This window comes from Contarinia nasturtii, unplaced genomic scaffold (assembly GCF_009176525.2).
Source record: "Contarinia nasturtii isolate CC-2019 unplaced genomic scaffold, AAFC_CNas_1.1 Cnas_scaffold_2228, whole genome shotgun sequence".
Lineage (NCBI taxonomy): Eukaryota > Metazoa > Arthropoda > Insecta > Diptera > Cecidomyiidae > Contarinia > Contarinia nasturtii.
In genome coordinates this window covers 128,633-149,219 of record NW_022199551.1, presented here as the reverse complement: position 1 = coordinate 149,219, position 20,587 = coordinate 128,633, and the positions used below count along the sequence as shown (strand labels likewise).

The following is a 20,587-nucleotide window of genomic DNA, read 5'->3' as shown; positions in this document are numbered from 1 at the left end:
TTCTTATTTTATATTTACTATTTTGGTTAGTACATTTTTTATACCGGCATAAATGATAATCAATCTGTGCAATTTTATGTTTTTTTTTTTATGAGAATATGATCAAAAGTTGACAATTTAATAATTTTGAAAGAGTCATCTTATGAAAAACAACAAAAATTGAATAGAAGATGAAGGGTCAACATGCACGAGTACATTCGTTCACAGATTACATTTTTCGGTTGGAATTTGATAGAGGGAATTCTATTTGCGTTGTCTCATTGTCAAATTTTCGTTTATAAATAAATACATACTTTTAATATAAGCATTTGGCAAAGAAGTAATCTGTCCCAACAATGTTTGAGTTTATCTCTTACAATTTGCCTTAAAATCAGCTATAAAAGCCACACCCTAAATTTGTTCAATTTTTTTCTATTGATATGAGTCCCATATGTTTTAGAAATTCCCTGTTTTTCGTATGCAGATGTAAATAGTGGTCGGTGAAATCCTTTGACTAATAAAAATGATGAAATTATTAATATGCATTTGCATCAGAATGCATTTGCCTTCAAAATACATCTCGAATAACTCTATCGATAAGCAAAATAAGGCGGTATCAAAATAGAAAGACGTAATGGAAAGTAAAGTGTCGAGAAAATATCAATAAATCAAATGAAATTTCTCAGAGCCGCTTTTCAGAATTCAGAACAGTGATTCGTCGTTTGACATTTAAGCATAATTCATTTTCTCTTAACAAATCAAATTGGAACAGCAATAAAAAAAAAGATCAGTAGCTTACAAATAGTATGGCCGTCATTTCACTCTTTGGGCTATATTTCATTCAAGCAACGACAATAATAAAAAAACTGAATATTTTCCTGACCTAAATATCTCAACGGCAAATATTGATTTTGAAATTGTTTCTAATATTTACACGCCAACTGCAGAACCGTAACGAGTTAATGATGTGCTCCGAGTGCACACTCTTTATACACACAATACTTATAAATAGTTTCCCTTTTTTTCTTCAATCAACGATCGATCACGAGATAATCATTCTCTCGCCAATCGGAAGTTTGCTTCTCAGCACATGAGCGATTGTATTCTGCAGACAGTAAATTAGTAAATATTGACTTGAGATTTGAACTTTAAATATTTGCAACAAATGTTATGAAGTTCATCATGTTTTGAATGGGCAAATGATTAAAATCATGGGAAATCATCACAATAAAATAATAAATATTCGGGTATTTTGAATATTTATTTACTTTTTATTCTATTTCTGTACACAATATTGACGTATTTAATGCAATTGCAGAGTTGGGCTATTAATGGTGCCCTCGGATTAGATGCACAAACTAAGCTACTGCTTATAGATTAAATGAAAACTTATCGGACATTTAGTCAAGTGTAGAAAGTATATGCCCTGTTCTTGTTTGCATTTGCGCGATCAATAACAATGAAAGCGTCAACGCTCTATCAAGTTATACATTTTGGAATTTATTTTCTCAGCAACATTCAGTGTGCGTGTATGCGTGTGATAGAAACTGAATTCTTTTTCTAAACAGAAATGTATGGTGTGTCAGTTGATAAGAGTACTTTCAAGTGCGATCACGCCAGACCAATCGGAGATACGAGACTCAGTTTGTATTGTTTGATGTTTGTATCACGTAAATTGCAATCTATATCGTAAACATCATTAAAATGCCAGCGATTTCAAAAATTAGTTTCGTATCAAATCATTCTAAATATGTAATGCTGATAATAATAGAAGGATGATAATCAACATTTTTTTTTCTTCTTCAATTCTCAACATTTATCAAATTTGGTATTTTAAACGAACTGCTGAAAGGGTCAATAAAAACGAACAATAAATAAAATCGATTAAAACAATTGAAAAAAAAAACAACATATTTGGGACGAAAAGTCATGTTATTTAGCAATTGATATCAAAAATTAAATTTCACGTGACAACCGACGGTTTGACTTTGAAAACTATTTAATTGAACCGATTACTTTCTAAAATGGTTTTATTTATGGGATTGAGATTCACAACTAGCGACGTCGTACAATAGTATAAGATAAATAGTGCATATCTTTTCGCAAATATTTGAATGATATTTATATCAAGACTGCATGGAATGACAGTAATATTTCAATAAAATCCATGGTTAAGAGCGTAATCATTCAATGACCTTGCCTTAATAATTGCGCTCGCGCGTGTGTGTATGTATGAATCGATTGTGATGTCGGCGTTCAGCTGATTTAATTCAGCTAACATTATCAGTCACTTAATCTTGTTTGTATATTAAAACTAACTCGTTAAGTGTAAAAAATATTCGGTAGAATACTTACTCAGCACTTCGCGGTCACGACAACTGCGAGAACGCAGAATCGTCGCAATTTTTTGCGGTTGATGATTTCTATGCGAATAATTTTCATCCATGATTGTATCATCTTCAGAAATGGCTGGTTGGCATTTGGAAAGGTGTATCGACTCGGATATCGTATCTAAACGGAAAAATTAATGTCAATCGTTTTTTCATGAATGTAAAAAAATTGTGTATTAAATTCCTTACCATCATGTGGCAAAAATGAGTCCCATTGTGAGCTATCCCATGGTTCTGAAAAGACTGTTCCATCATCTGAATGTGCACTGTCATGGCACATCATCGAAGTGCCATAGCCAGAATGTGCAGCTCTTTCAACATTATCGTAAGCAGACAATCGACTGCTTTTACCAAAACTTGTCATGGTTGCATCATTTCTCGATAAATCGGGCGATGCACTGAACGGTAATGTAGTCTTTTGCAATAGTTCCAGAATTTTTAATTCGGGCAATTTCTGTGCGATTATTTGATTGATTGTCAAACGATTCTCATGTCGTACATTATTCGATTGAATTCCATTTAAACTGGGTGATTTTTTCAAGAGTTCGCCATTTGTTTGATTTTTCCAATTTGCGTCTGTATCATAATCATTTTGTTCATCGTTTCCGTCACCCAATTGAAATTCCCAGCTCGAATCTAGGGGCCATGGATCAAGACGACCACTGCGTATCGGTTTGTTACGTGGTTTCTTTTTCAGTTCGTCCAGTGAGCCAGATATGTGATGACTCTTCTCGGAATCAATGGGTGAAAGTACTTGACAAAACTGTGTATTATTATTGAATCGCGATTGTGCTTTCGGTGGTTCCGAATGGCGTTGAGATTTCGGTAGTAAATTTGAACGTTGTGAACGTCGCACAACATTTCCGGCAAGAGCATCGGCTGGTTCCGCATAAAACGGACTATCACGTTTGCAATGTGTTTGCGATGGCGTTTGAATGGGTGTCGATTCATTTATTGGCGATGGGAATTCAGTGGTTGGCGTTAACAATAAACCCAAACGATTTCGTGGCTGTTGCAACATTGATTCTTGATTGAAATCGGCTGCGATTTGCAAACGATTTATTTCCATCGTTGGACTCAATACGTCGTTCAATTTTTGACAATCGTTATTATTTTGTTCCATTTGATTTTTGGCATTATGTCGCAAAATTACACCATTTTCATCATCAAATGCTGGCGATGCGCTGTGTTCGCTTGGCGTTTTCATAGATTTTTGCGCATTATAATGACTAGCAGACGATGAAATCGAACCAACGGGAGACAAAATATTTTCAGATAACGATGTGACCGTGGCTGCAAAGAGAAAACAAAATCTGTTACCAAAAATTCCGTCTTTCAAAAGACATTCTTTGACACTTACGAGTTTCCGGAAGCAAATCGGGTCGATGTTCAGAACGAAAACTTGAGAGCGCTGGTCCTTTGTTGAAACTTGTGTTGCTGCCACCATTTTCTGGTGTCCACAAATCTTCGTAGTCGCTTATTTTATCGCCAAGATTGCTGCGACAATACACTTGTGGCGATTCCAAAATATCTGATTTTTGATAATGTGTGGATTCTTTGCGTACACGGCCACGTTTCGTTCGATTGCCGGCCGCTTGTGACGTTGGCGATACAACTTTTCGATTATTTTGACTGGAATCTTTGCTTGATTGGCTTTGCCAACGTTTTGAACCCTGTGATGATAATGTATCGGCCGATGTCTTGCATTCACCTTCTGGTGACATACGCTTTGAAATCGTTTGGAACTAGTAAACACAAGAGCGAAAAGAATAATACAATTGAATTGAATGGTTCGTAATGACACACACACACATGTGCCAAAAGACAATAATTACAATACATACCGCTGTGTTTGCATTTGGTGATAAAATCTCGGTGAATGGTGAGCATTGTTTGTGAATATTGTTCGAGATTTCTGTTACAGTTGTGGTGATTGTGAAATTAGTTGATGAAATGTGTTCGCTGGCAGTTGGTGTAATTGAATCGGTTGGGCTTTGTGATGATGGTTTTGTCCATCTGGGTGGTGGGGCTGGTGGTATTCGCAATGGAATTACATTCAATGTACTCGGCGGTGTTGGTCGTACACTGCGAATATTATTACCGTTATGTTGTTCATTGAATACATTATTATTGATATTATTATTATTGCTGTTTGAATCGTTGCCGGTGTTTGGTGGCGATGATCGATTTGAAAACGTTGTAATTTTTTCCAAATCCAATGATTTACGATTCTGTGTTTTGAATGTACTCGTTTTACCAATGATACCGGTTTGATCGACTGGCGATAACATAACACTATCGATCGATTCAGGACTTAACATTTGCTGGCCAGTGCTGGTAAAACTACTTAGACTAGATGCGGTGTCGGATGGTGTGCCCGGACTAAACACAGTGCCACTCAGAATCGTATGTTGACTGTTGGTCACGATTTTATGCTGATTTGCGCTGAACATTGTTGTACCCAAGCCGCTGGATTCTGTTTTTGATGCAATCGATGCTGGTGTTGGGCTTGTATTTGCTGATGGACGTGGATTCGCCATTGGATAACGCCAAAATTCCTGGCCAAGCAATGCAAGAGATCCAAGTTGCTGACGATTCGATGCTTCACGGAATGCTCGCGGCAACGTCAATTGCACCGGTAATTCATCACTTTGATGGTGAAGCGCGGGAAAGAGAGAAAGAAAGAGAAAAAGAAAATATTACATATTTGTAAGTGAGCACATTATCTGCTGATAAATTTGAGTACTTACCAGCATTTTGCATAGTGATCAATCAAAGCCGGTATTGAATTAAATTCAAAACGTGAACTCTCCAAACTCAGTACACCATTTTCCGATAATATCAAATAGTGTTCAATATAGGGTCCGGTGTCTGGTGGCAAACGTACCGAAACAGCCATTGTATTCGCTTGACTTGAGCCACGTACAACGAAATTCTGTAAACAATAATTGAAAAAAAGAGAAAATAAATAGTTATAAATATTTAACAGCGATTGAATTGAATAACTGGATTGATTGTGAATAAAATTGAAGATAACGTGCGCACAAATCGATATGTATTGGTCATCACAGCCCTGCAAATTCCGCACCAAACAAAATATTAAGCTTGATGCATTGAGAAGCATTCTTCAAAAGAAAAAAACATTATTCACAGTATCAATCTTATTTGACAAGGGACCGGCTAAAATATGTTTATTATTGAATATATATATATTTCGAACTAGTATCAAGTGTTTGGGCGCGCAACAATGGATGCAAATACTTGTGCTTGATGGAGAAATATACTCGAAAATGCAATTTCGTATTTTTTTCCCAAAGACTGTACAGTCTTCTTGCATCGACTTTATGACGTGCTTCATACTGTCAATACGTTCTTTTATCGTATGCAGTTGACGCGAATGTTTTTTATGCAGCCACTCATGATATTCTGAAAATCGTCACATAAATTTTGTATAAATTTTATTAACAACGAATCGCAAGCGTCTGTGTTCTCTGTAAATACAATGTGTCGTGCACTCGTGTCTGTCTTCCGCAACAAAAAAAATATATCTGACGACAAAAAATACTGTACACTTTTATATTGACAATCCAATTTGTAGCGAAGATAGAGTATGCCATCACTTCCAAATAGCTCGAATGTCGTCACATAGACAAAAATTTGCATTGACAATAATATGGTTTGGGTTCACATTTCGTCCATGCCATGCAGATTGCGTACACGAGCGTTATAAATAAATTGTCTCTCGCATTAAATTTTATTAAAAATCGTATTTGGTGCAAGCGTAAGTGCAAGTGCTCATTGTGCATTACAAATCACTTGATAAAATATGCATTTAAGCGAAAACGTTTGGCGTTTAGCGTGAAATAGTAACATGCCACAGTCAGAACGATGTGATGATGGCGGCTAGTTATAACCGATGAATTCGGTTGGCGGAAATATAATTGTTTTGTTTCGCATTCAATTTAATGCCGTCTTTTTGATATGCATTTCTGTTTTTATTGCCATTTGCCAAAATAAAATTCACAACCCATTTTTGTGCATTCAAATATTGCACAATAAAATTTGTTATAACTATCGGCTACATGTTGCATTGCACGCTATTTTTATTCATGCTGACGCAAGATACTTCTTTTGCCACTTCTTCAAAGCTATAGACATAATATGGCTTAAATTTATTTACGCATCGTGAATATTCCAATTCAATACGTTAGTTTCGCTTTTTAACTCTTTTGATGATGGCATCATCGTGAAACGCATTTTCGAACCGATGCTATTCATATCAACTTACTTTGCAACTTTTTTTATAAAAATATATTTGAAAGCGAAAACTACGCTCAATTGAATAAAGTTTTTGAGAGCGAGAGAGAGAGAATCTCGTTATTTGCTTAACAAAAACAACTGAAAAAAAGATACAATACTTGCATTTCGAACAGTGAATGACCCACTAAATGCCAATGAACACCAACATATTTGGTAATTTCGATAAATAATTAGATAAAGCTATTATCGTAATTATATTCGTTTTATTTTATCATCGGTTTTAAAAACAACAGTGCTGAAAAAAACTAGCCTGCATTGCGTAATATAAATGAAGCATCCGAACGAATTTCAAATAAATGTTAATGTACAAAATCGTATTCGTTTTATTCGTTCATCAAATTGTTGTAAATTTATTTTAATATTCGCATTCAGCAAAATTAACGCTCAACACAATTTACGACAGCTTGTTTTTTGCTATATTTTCAATATGAAAACTGTAACAAAAAAGGCACCACATATTTAATGAAAATAATGGCAACAATTTTGGTGAAAATTGCATTATTCTGTTTGAAAAAAAAAAAAAACTTAAACAGCTTGTGATTTTGACGGCATTTTAACTATTTGAAAATTTACCATACCACCAAATAGTTCAATGCATTCCAAGTGTTCGATGGCAGTACCCGATCCATAAATCAGTTTCAGTAATTTTTGCGACAGGTTCTTAGTTGTTGGTGACGTGAAATACCATCTATTGTTATTCCGGTCAAATGTCGGAAACACAGTCAGCAGCTTTTCTGATATTTTTTGCTCGAATTTTTGCCATTGTTTTTTTTTTTTGTTGCCTGATAATCGTCGGTCAACCAAAAATGTATTTGTGTTCAGCAAATGAAATACTCCGATGTAAAAAAATGCAGAGCCTTCATGTTATTGACAAAGAATCTCATTGCAAATATGGTTATTTATGAATAGCAATAATAAATGAAATGAACACTCATCCAACACGCGCATAAAATATGGTCTAAAAAGAAATTCGCAAAAATATTTCCGCCGAAAAGCCAGAGACATCTTTGCTGGTGACACTTTTTTATTTATTCGTTTCGAAATGGTTTTTAAAAAAATATGTTTGTTTATGAGCGCATTTCTCGTGATATTTACATTTATTCATTTGGACATGGATATTTATTTCGATTTAAAATGATTTTGTTTCCATGCAGACAATTTATTATTCAAATGAATCACGCATTTCGCCGAATGCCGGCTGTTATTTGAGCTGCAGAGAAAACAGTGTAATAATTAAAAGCGATACACGCGAAAACGAGATCGACACTATGCCCTATGGGTTTACATTGCTTGTAATTCATGTTGTGAACGATGGGTAACCGAAAATCACATTGTTCATATTGATTTATGGTAACGATATATTGATTTTTTGCTGGTCTAATTTGCATGCGACATCTACATCATCGTCAGAATGTCAAAATGGTGTTCGAATGCAATTCTGATCTGTATCAATCGTTAGAGGGAAAAAATGCATTCGAATATTGAAAATCACTGTTTGTTTCCCCCCCATCGTTTAAACGATTGTGATTCCGAAAACAGCCGAAAGCCACATTTTCCATCTCAATAATTATAATATGCACATTGAAAATCTGTACACATGCTCTCTTACTCATTCACTGACTCCGGCATTGAATTGAATCAAACGGAACCCAATGAAAATAGCAGATGAACATAAATCATGTATGGACTGAAGCGATTGTGTTTGAATCATATGCAAGATATTCGGGGCGGTTTAATCGAGTATTGAATTAAATGGAGCGAAAATGTCTCTGCCGAATATAACAAAAACTCGCCCAACTCCAATTCGGCTTTATTAATAATAGTGTCTCGACTGTTGACTTTATCGCCGAAGGTATAGTCTCTATCTAGTTGCTGTTGCTTGTGTGAGTTCATTCGAATTGAATTCCATTCAGGATGTGTTTCTGCGGTCGGAATATTACTTTCAATTCGATGCACATCTCATGAGAATTTCCATCTTTTTTCATTCAAATTGAATGCAGCAAAGAACAAAAACTACTGATTGCATCATTTTTGGAAAAAAAATTGAATGGCAACTGAATTGGTTATTGGAAATGGAATTTTCTTTGTTGAAATGTCTATTTCAAATGTTGCCGAAAGATGAATCGATAATTTTGTTGATTGTTCAACACCTGTATGATTGGCAAACACACTCGAGCACTTGAGCATTGATCGTTATTCAATGCGTACACTTTTTTTCAAATCAAATGTTGGTGTTTACATACCATGTAGTGTAGGTATGCAATTTATTTCAAAAATATCTAATGCATGACTGAATAAAATTCATTATCGATTTTATAGACCTCGATGCCCGGGCAAAGTTTTGACTAAATAACCAACAAACCATGCATACAATTCCCAAAGCTGCTGTATTTATTTAAAACTTAATAGTCAATCGCTTTTTTCCCTAAATTTTTGAAGCGATAAAATCAGTTTGGTTGGTCAAGCGCAAACTACATTGATGGGCTGTGGTAAATTGTATATTTTGAATAGATTTGCATGTTTGACAGTAGATTTTTGGACTTTTAATCGATACATTTTCGAAGCACTGACACTGTTTCACTTAAAACTTTTGTACATTTTCAACTCTATTCATAGCCGCTGGGCGGGTGTGTGCCAAACATTTCATAAGGTAATGCATTTAAATCCATCGGGATGGCTACAAAATATAAACGTTATGAGGACATGTATGAGTGTGACATTACACAAGAACAGGAACCATATTACCGGCTCTGCAAATAAATTATAAAATAATTACATTAACCTGAAACGTTTCCAGTATTCACAGGAAAATGTTGGGTTTTTCATTCATATATGATGTCACATAAATGTGCATGATTTTGACTGTGCATCATCCATCCTTACTGTATGCAATTGCGGGAGAGATATAGCGGGAGAGATATAGCGGGAGAGATATAGCGAGTGAGATGAGATGGGAGATGTTGTCATTTTTACATAAAATTGTAATTCAATTTCATGATATAGGCATCATAAAACAAGTTGTTGCCGATACATAATTTCTATATATACGCACGGTCGCTTTGTGTATAAAAAAAATGGTAACCCTCTTCCTGTGAGCATGACCAATGATATTTATGTATTATACGGTTTCTTTTGCATGAATGCACTTGACCAGCTCCGTCTGGGGCTGAGTCGAATATGCTCCTCCATAGTAACGTTCGAGATTTATCCACTTAATGAAAGCAAGCGATGCGGAAATTCTTTATCAATTTTACTTACTTCAAAACCATTACATATCTAAATTAATATTGATGGTCGTTAGTAAGTTGAAACAATTTTTCTCACTTGCTCTCAATTTCTATCGTTCTCTCTATATTTAAACAATCCCTAATAGCATTTGTCATCTTTCGAAATGAGTCTATCGAATCGCTTGAAAGGAGAGCTAATCGACTAAAATGTGAACAACAAAAAAGTGAGGATTGTTAAAAATGACACATTATAAACCGCACACATTTTATTTTATTTTTTAGTCCGATGAAATTGAGTGAAAACGCCCGATAGTTTCTAAATTTAGAAAATTTCAAAATGTGCCTCCACACTAAATTGTTGTACCATTTAAAAAAACGTATCAACACACTGACGTTGAAATGTTGAGCCGAAGTGAAATGTTTGAAATGAAAATGACTCTCAAAGTTATGAACAAAATTAATCTTATAGTCGGCTTTCAAAGTCATTTGTATGCTGTAGCGCAATAAATTTTATTCATTGCCATAAGTGGAGCAAAATGTCATTTTTTCTTATTTTTCTCTCTCTCGTTTGTGTTTTTATTGGATTTTGAATTGTCTTCGCATTAGCTGCTGTGCCTGTAACAATTAAAAACGGCAAAATAAAAACTCAAATTGGTTCTGGTTGATTTTTGTTTTAATTCGAATTACACATTTGAAATTGGCCCCAGTTTTTTCTCTCTTTCCATCTTCTGTTGCCAACGAAAAAAAGGTTCCAACAATTTTAATTGAGTGAACAAAATGCAGTTTGTAAAAATGAATCAACATATTTATGAGTGATTAAATTCTGTTCAGACCATATACCATCGTTTCAAGCGCAAACTTTCGTTTGAAATCTTCTGTGAATGTCGGTATGTACTCGCATGTTATACTGTCGTTTATTCGTGCCATTTTTTTTGCGAAACAAAACATGTGTTTTTGGAGAATGCTCTTTGAACACGATATAAATGATCACATTCAGTGAAGTATGAAAAGTATGATGCCCCTTGAATTCATCGATTGGCCACATTCCATACCTTTTCTATATGTCATTTGATTGATGATTATTACGAACCGAAGAATAAACACATATAATGCGAAAAATTGACTTCACCGAACATTTGGATTCCATTTCATTTTCCGCAAATGTTTTTCGCATGAATAAACCATCGATGAGTGTGTGTGTGTATATTCAAGCTTCCATTGAATAGAACCTAATCAAAATGCTTTTGATTTCTTTTGAAATTCATTCCAAGAAATTCGATTCGATTCTATTTTTGTTCGTAAACTGTTTTAATTAAAATAATTAATAAATTCAGTTGTAACTAGCAGCTAGAACCGAACAGATGGTCATTCGAACGTTAGTTTAGACATTGGTGCATGTTATGTTAGACCGAAAATGGTTTAAAAAAAGATATATATTTATGTTACTTAACGTAATCGTGTGCACCGTTCGCTTTTTACCGTTTCCTTTCATCGGCATTCATCAATCGATGCACATACCGAAATGTACCCGCAAACTAAAATTGGAAATTGATGTAAATGGTAGCACAGAACGGTTGAGCGCAACGAATGGCGTTGATGTGAGTTATATTGCAATGGCCGGTATAATTAGAGAACTTTCGTTTTGTGCTTTAAGCCGATAATAATAAAATAATTAATCTGAAAGCATATGAGTTCGATTTATTGACAACTTTATCATGAAATAATACCCACATAAGTTCATGCCATAAAATTGTGTTTGTCAATAGATTTTTCGTGCCTGTACCGAGCGTTTGCATTTGGCGTGCAAATTATTTGTGCACGATTTCAAAGACGGTGAGGAATTGTATTACACACACACACTTTTCGATCGGTTTTATTTTACTTGAATGTTGTTGTTCGTTAGCATCACGCGCCATAGATTCGCAATGTAATGCCGTGAATTATACTTGGTTTTTTGTTTCTATTCTCTGCTTCTTTGGAATTCATTGTGTGTTTATGCGCACACTTTTACCGTGCCATTGAATTGGTCGCTTCGTAGCATTTCTGTACATATGAAATGCTGTGCAACAGAAACAAAGTTATAATTAATCGCAAAATAAATAACACGAAAAAAAATGTGTATCCGCATGTATTTGACGGTTTGTTGGCTTTGTTTTGTTGGGTACATGCAACTTTCTTTTGATGCCGAGTTTTAGAATGGGCAGTAAATTACCAGCACATCGTGGCCAATATGGTACTAAGTTTTTTGTTTTGTTGTGAGCCATGGCACATTAACGCGTGTGTTTACACCATTTGTCCAGTGGCTGTCACTTCGAATTGATTTCAAATACCATTTTTTTTTTTTCATTTTCCTATCGTCATTTTTCGAGACACAAATGTGTTTGACTTTTTATATACGTGCGACGTAATTCAGCATCGTTATGAGTTAATCATAAATTGATATCTCAAATGATATTGGCCATGCGCTTGTGCGTTGATCAATAACAAATTCATGCCGTAATTGAATCAATATCAATGTCGACGGCATATTAAATGTAATCAATCATTGAACGTGTAACACATATGTGTTTGATTGGTCGCAATGTTAATGAGAGAAAACCAATCGGAATTCAGCATCGATGGGTACAATTTAATTGATGATGGTTTATGAAAACGAGAACTAGATTGTTAAATCAATTTCCGTTCCAAAAACCATCGGCGATCGTGATGTATAAATCAGGTGCTAAACTAGAATAAAATTCATGTCACGATAAACTTTTCAAGAATAAAAGAGGAATAGAGGGAGAGAAAGAGAGTAAAATGAGAGCGAAAAAGTACAATTTCCACGCATCTAGATTTTATGTGCATTGGCTGGCGTAACCGAGAAGTAGCAAAATCATCTCAAATGTCGATGCAGTATCTGATCTGATGCCTTTGATTTATAGATCTAATATGCGGCTGCCAATCTATCATTAAAGTCAGAGCGTGGAATTAATCAGCAAAATCAGAAAACACCGTAGATTTTGGAATTGTATTGCATGTTTCCATAAATCGGGCGCGTAAATTGCATTTGTCTATTTATGTCATTTGCATGCATTGTTCCATCAAATAGATTTTGTTACGCATATTAAATTGCATGATTCTTCAAATGCCGTTATATCAACCATCATATAAAAGATGATGCGATAATTTTATGCAAATTTAAACTAGTTTCTTGCATTTGCATTGTATGTGAGTCAAGTGAACACAAGCGAATAAATAAATAAATGTAAAATCATCGTAAAATCATAATATGTGAAGGAGGTGAAGAAAATTCTGCACCGTATCCAAGATGTTGTAATCAAATGTGAAATAAACATAGACACAGGATGCTCGCCAACTACGCAACAATTTTGCGTCGGACTTTCTGGGCTTGCGTTGCCGGAAACACGAAACAGGAATTTAGAAAGTTTAGTTTGACTCCAAACGTTTAATCAAATTTAAGTTGAAAGTAAAAATTAAATTACACATCTTCAAATCTTTCATCTCGTGCGCAACGTCGGTATCATCAGAGTTTCCGTTGTTGAGTTAACGAATGCAATTTTTAATTGGATTTCTGTCATGTACGCATTTTATATTTATTCAACTAACGATTCAGCAAATGGGATCATTTGCGTGCAAAACATAAAACAATTTACCATATGAATCGGATTTACTGTAAATCCAACCGAAAAACAATGAACGAATCATATCTGTTTGCAAAACAGCCCATTCTCTATTGCATTCTCTATTCACGCATGTGATTAAGGCTATTGCAAATTCAATTTGCAAACAAATATTTGACAAAGGCTATTGTTTAACGAATTTGATTGTTGCGAAAGATTCAATTACAAAGGCTTTACAGACGGTGTTTGGTTTTTATTCGAACAAATTCAAATGCATCTGTGTCTGATTCGAATTATTCAAATTATGCGTACAGTTGTCACGCTTACAAATGCGACGAGTGTCATACACACTACAATGCTCCATTGCTCCAAGTGTGATTTATCACCGAATTCTGATTTTAATTAAATCGCATCAATATGTTCTCACAATTTCGGCTCGAAATCAATTTTTAAGAGAAACATGTGACATGTTCAACTTTAAAAACGAATGGCAACGCCTTAAAACCACAAACTCAAAAATGATTTTATGGTCGATGTTTGCCATTTTCTCATATTAGACACACGGCTGTATTCTATTTTCCACTTCAATGCATGTGTCAATGAATCGGCATTTGAAATGACTCCTTCAATCATTGTTGACGCCATTGAAAACAATACTGACAACATTCATATGGATTAAATGTGCGGTAGACTGCGGTAATATGTGTGTGTTAGCTCCGCAGGCGACTAAATACAACTGTATTCGAAAATAATTAAATAATCGACTGAAACCGATGATGCGGTTATATCGAGGAAACAGCACTCATTTCCAATGCAAATCCAACGTGTGTGACATGAAGATAACATTGTTGGAATGCAGTCAATTGAAAACATTTTCAACTGTAAACGAGAATGTTATGTGCACTTATTTTTAATGGAAAAAATATTCCATTTCAACGCCATTGGAAAACTTTATAATCAAATTAATTAACATTATGAAAGGGAATTATTATCAAAAAAACTTGACTTGAACAATTTGTGTGTAAACTTTTTTGTCATGTCCATTTTGACACTTTTTGTAATTTAGCTTTAAACAGCAGTCCTTTATCGCTGAATATTAACTGTGACTATTTATAAAACGATGCAAAAATACACCAAAAGCGAAATAATGTGAAAGAAAAATCGATACTGTACGCTTTTATGTGCTAGTTTCTACATAATGTATAGGCATTTTATAATAGAATTTATTGTGATTTGTGTGTCAACGTCCAAAACTTACCCCTTCTTCTTTGCCTTGTAGCAAATGAACAGCACCGGCCCGTTGTATTCCTGGCAGAAACCAAACTGGATGTGTTAATAGCAAACGTTCGTATAGACCTAAATCACATGGTGGACTTGTTGAGTCTCCAGAGGCTTCACTCGACGATGTTTCGCCCTCGGCCAAAATTCCGCCATCTGAACTTGACACCAACGATGCACGTGACTGAAATCAAAAATAAGAACAACATAGAATATAAATAGAAATCGTAAAACCATTAAAGTATTCCTTTTATGATATATATCTAATATGAAATCCTTATAATGTGCCATTTCAATGGGTAAATGAGAAAAGAATGACATGGAACAGCTTGAAAGCAATTTGATTAGCTTTTGTGAGGCGACGCTTGTGTTATTTCATAAAGCTCAAAGCAATTTAACGATGTATTGCTGAAAAGCAAGTATCATATTGTGTGTGAAAGAGTGTCTCTCGAGGGTAATATGGTTTTCATAACCTCCTTTGCACCTCTTTGTTGTTTTTATTAATTAAAAGAATAATTTCGCTCTCTTTTTTTAAAAAAATGACATGCAAAAACTTTTGATCCAATGTTCTTTGTGTCGCTATCCCGGAAATTTCAAAGGGAATGAAAAAAAAATATAAATTCCATTCCCTGCCATAGTCTTGTTCTAAAAAAAGACCAAACGAGTGTTTTATCTGATAAAAATGCTGAGCATGCGACACAAGAACAGAAAAATCTTTGTTAATTAAACTGATGTGTTCGCACTGCATAACGACCGAGGGTTGTAGCGAGAAAAAAAAACATCGAACAACAAAGTTTAAATATCACAATAAACACGAACTTTGAACTTTTTTTTTACTCGGTTCACTTGGTTTTTATCAATATAAACACAAAAACGTAGACCTTGAGTTCTTTTCATTATTTTTCATATTCTCATTTCGGTCGATTCGAGTGAGTACACTTTTATAGCAAAGGCTTTTATCGATTCGTCTGGGTTTTCAATTTGCGGCAAACGATGGAAATAAAAAAACTTTATTGAAAATAAAAATAAAAAACAACATTGCAATTCGAAATGAGCATTGAGCAAGGATTATAAGAATCACGTTCATATTCGAGCCACAGAGAGAAAATGGCATCATTTGAAGTTTTTGTTGTCACATTTTTTCTCTAACTTACACTAAAATGTTGTCAAGTTGTTGTTTTTTTTTTCTGAAAGAATAGCGTAATCCACTCTGGTCGTTTTGAAATCACATTTAGAAACAACCTCAATCGTTCCGATTTTTCTTTGTAATATTTGTTTGTGGAACATTAATTTTTGTTTTGGTAGAACTGAACTGTAACAAAAAGAAAACTCGCTGGATATTTCCGACTAAAAACTTCCGTGTTCACAAAACATACTACAATAAGAACCAATGAAGTCGAACCGATTTCTTTTGACTCACATCGTAAGAACGTTTCGTTGGAAAGTCATTTTTCTTTTGTGCTCTGTAGACAACGACAAGAAAAACATTTACTCTGCTAATACTGTGATTTATTACGTAAATATGAAACTTTGTTTTGGAATCCGTCAACGACATTAGATAGACATTGAAACATTGAACATGGAAACAGTGATTTATTTATACAGCAATTGGTATTGGTAAACGATCCACTTCTTTTCGACGAAGTTTCTATGTTAATGACGAGGAAAAGGATTGAAAAATGTCATATTTTGACATTTCACTTCAATAATATAGACAATGTCAGCACTTTTCAAACTATTTCGCTTATGACACTATTCCAAAGGGAGGAAATGTCAATGTTCAATAATTGAATTTGTGTATGGATATGATTGGAAATCAAGTTGAATATTATATATATTTTTTGCTTTGCAATATTCCCTTTGAATCCTTCGTCATCTGCAGATTCCCAAGATAAACATTCAATAGCAAGCTAGTGGATTTAAGAATTTTCTTTTCCTTTTTCGAATTGTCAATCAGTATTTGGAACGGAATAAATTTAAAAAAGAAATGTCGATTGAAAAATCTTCTGGAATAACATTCATTTACACTGGTCATAGTTTGAGTGTGTTTTTCATCCAAGAAAAGAATATTCCTTATTCATGCCATTCATGCGAAAGTGCGATAAAGAAAAATCGAAGAATATCGACTTAAATTCGATAACGACAAAATCAAACATTGATTTGCCGTCTTCATTCAATAAATTGCATTAGAAATGCTAGACGCATTGCGACGATCAAAATTATTGTGATGCGAAAAAAAAAACTTTTTCAATATTTGTATATCGAGGCTTTAAAGAGGCCTCGCATTCGTCATTTTACCATCTGTTCTGCGTGTGGTGTATTGATATTCATTTTGCTGTTCGTGTTTTTTTCTCGCTTGGTCTTTATTTGGCATCAATTGCACGTAGTGAATATTAAATTCGATTGTCTCATTTGGTTGGATGACGGCGATACCGAAAAAAAGAAGATACAACAGTCTGTAGCCGTAGGGTAAATCGGTCAACATCCTGATGCCTGGGCTGATGAACCTTGAATCAATAGATGAGATTTCGGCGCCCAAATAACAATCAATCCAGCGACATTCCGTCGCATAAATCATCGCCACAGTGATATATTTTCTTTCATCCTCTTTCGCATTCGACGTGCACGACGACGGAAATCAAAATCAATTTTATCACACGCATCGCAAATCAATCGTATTTTATCGTCGTGTTATCTACACACACGCGTCCACTGTGACTTGATTTTCCATTGTGATTGTTTTTTTCTACTTGTATTTGCATATGGAACTGGTATCATTTTGGGGGTCGCATAAACTTTTAACAACATCCAACATTTCATTACGCATACGACGACGTTTATAATCGTGAAAAAGAGAATGGTATCGCGTGTCAACATTTCATTTGTACAAATGTGTATTTTCATTTTAAAAAGATACGGGTAGTACCGAATTTCCGTTTGCACTTTGCTTCTTCGGCGAAAACCAATTTGTTGTTTTGGTATATCGTTCAAAAGTGACGAGAAAACGTTGTTGTTTGGGTGAAAATCATTCAACAAACATCTCTCATCGCTCTTCTTTTTTGCTTGCGTTTATTTTTAATCTTGTGTAAACATGAAGAGGCAGTACCAGTTCTCGGCCGATTTTATTAGGGGCGCTTTTGTGAATTCATTCTTTTGTTTGAGCTTCGTAAACGATAACATGAATATAAATGATGCTTCATGAGCAAACAAATGAGCAAATGTTTTTCGATGAACTCTTCGAATTTAGTGGTGAAAAAGTCGATTGTTGTTACGGATAAATGTGCGTATATAGCATCTGCCAACTTTATCTCTATATATCACACTAAACGGAAGCATGAGCTTTGTAAATCGTTGCCTAAACACCATTTTCATGTTACATTTTCAATGCAACTCCATTATTCATCTCACGCGATTATCAACTACAAAGCATAAAAACAATCTTCCATTTTAGGTTTCGTGTGTAAATTGTGCGTTGTCTTGCACAATGTACAGTACAAACAATAAGAAAATAATTTTGGTTTCATGAAACAATGTCTGTCACTTTTCCAGTATGTTTCACTTTTCATCGTTTCGCTTTCGCAGTTGACTTAGTGTCTGCAAAACTTTCGCAATATATGAGAAATGGGCGACATTAAGTTGGCAGCTGATGCACGAGACGCATTTATGAGCAAAACACTAAACGAATTGGGGTAAGAAATGTAATTTTGTGGTTGGATGTACACTTGGTTTTTTTTTTTGCAAAAAGAAAAATGGCATGATGCCGCAGAGTGTTGCGGTTTTTCTGCAGAATAATGATCTCAAAGTAATCAGTCATCATTTCACTTTCAACGATTGTAATGAAAATGTCATTGAAATGCGAGACGAAAAAATGAAAAAAACGCGATATCGCTTGAGCTGAGAAAGTACTTTGCATATTTTGATTTGGTCGATCATTTATCTTACTATTGATTTTTATTTCATTTCAATTTAATGTTTAAAAAATCGGTTCCATTCGATGTGCATTTTGGGAATATTTTTTCCAGTAACCTCCCACAATATTAATATATTTTATGCAAAATATGTGGTGTTGTTACACGTGCTATTTCTTCCACTCAAAATATTCCACTTCGATGGTTTTCAATCACATTAACTAATTAGAACCCATTTGTCATCTATTGATCCGATTATTGCGAAAATTTTTACATTCGCATTAAATTTATGAATGATAATGCTCTTTTTGATTATTTATATAGATGCGATGCACGTAGAATCCTTTAAGGCGATTAAACATTATGATTCACATCGAATATACTCAATGGTTTGACGATTGTGTCATTTGTAAAATGAAGAGAAGGTATGACATCGATGTGAATTAATTGCATAAATTATGTAGAGTCTTTTAACATGTTGGTTATGGATACGCTCATTTCCGTGTTGACTTTGCTTTGATAATAATAATAATAATAATAACGTGAGCCTGTGATGATGAATTTTGAATGGCAAATGAGCTACTAGTCCCCGATATTAACAAAGCGTCCCATTAGAATTATGATTTTGTTTACATGAAACGGAAGCTTTTCACAAGCCTAAGCAGATGCTTTTATCCATTTCCTACGTGTCACCGTATCGACTGACAGTGGTGTATGCTTATTAAATTTTTGAAAGGATTTCCACCCCTTCCCCCGAATAAAATGCGGTGCTTCTGTTTGATTAAAACACCTTTTTATGCTCCACTCTAATGTATATATAAGACACATCAATTCATTTTGGCTTAACAAAAACACAACTCCTCCCAACACACACGCACAAATTACATTTGATTATATGTGCGCTTGTGGTTGCTTGCAAATGGTAAAAGGGTATTAGGGCTTGAAAAGCATCAAATTTGCAGATTATAAAATGGTGCTCAAAAGTCGCATTCACTTTCGTTTGTGATGTTTTTTTAAGCCAAACAGAAACAAAACACAGAGTAAAAATAATACCACACATTTGTAAATGTTTGTAAATTTTTATTCTCATCCAAGGTAAAATCGGCTTAAATATTTTCCGAAGGGATTATTTTGCAACAAATGTGTTTTAACACTTTGGCTTTTAAATTACGTCGAAAAAAAAATTGGTTACGTCTATGTATATTTTTTGTGGTGAAAAACACATTCTGGGATTTTCAAACTCACTTTGTATGGCTTCGTAATTCGTATGAATGCGCCAAGAACTAGTTGGGATTTTTTTTTCAATTCAATATTTGTTGTGACTTGCATTTTACATCATCATTTGCAGGTGAATAGGACCTTGTAGCATTTGAAATGTCACATAATTTCCATTTGAATAAAGAGTCTCTTTGTTGCAAATTGACCAAGACCATGCAAAAGAATATTTTTTAGTCTAATGAGCTCGGTTGGGAGTCAAAAAGTTGATCAAATTTACACAACAATTTGTTGTTTCTGAATTACAATGTCAAAACAATTATTCTTTGTTGCTTTGAACTCGGTAAAACTTTTTGTATTTCGGTCATGAGGGAAAATCAACTCGTTCGACTTTTTTTTGTATAGTCTAACTCTTTCAATTTTTCACTGACCCTTCGTGTACATTTTCATCAAACTGGAAACGTAAAAGGTGAACTTTGATATAAAAAAGGCATTTGATTTGATTTTTGCTGTACAATGTCCGTACGTATTTCTGCTGTACAATGGCGTTGACTGAGGCACCAGCAAACTTTACGTTTTGCATCCTTTTGCCTGATAAAATCAAAGGCACCTCACCTCGATTGCCGAAGTTTTGCAATGGGCGATGG

General features: G+C 34.5%; 1 protein-coding gene across 4 annotated transcripts in view; it reads right to left on the bottom strand.

The window, feature by feature from the left end:
- The window catches only part of LOC116348009 (protein sprint), a 132,513-nt gene that overhangs the window by 8,843 nt on the left and 103,083 nt on the right, over positions 1-20,587 (bottom strand). For all 4 annotated transcript variants that reach the window (XM_031778855.1, XM_031778856.1, XM_031778854.1 and 1 more), the window contains 6 exons: positions 14,798-15,001; positions 5,120-5,304; positions 4,214-5,018; positions 3,730-4,114; positions 2,559-3,662; positions 2,335-2,490 (listed from right to left, as the gene is read on the bottom strand). In XM_031778855.1, coding sequence (XP_031634715.1) covers positions 2,335-2,490; positions 2,559-3,662; positions 3,730-4,114; positions 4,214-5,018; positions 5,120-5,304; positions 14,798-15,001 — 2,839 coding nt within the window. The remainder of the gene's footprint in view (positions 1-2,334; positions 2,491-2,558; positions 3,663-3,729; positions 4,115-4,213; positions 5,019-5,119; positions 5,305-14,797; positions 15,002-20,587) is intronic.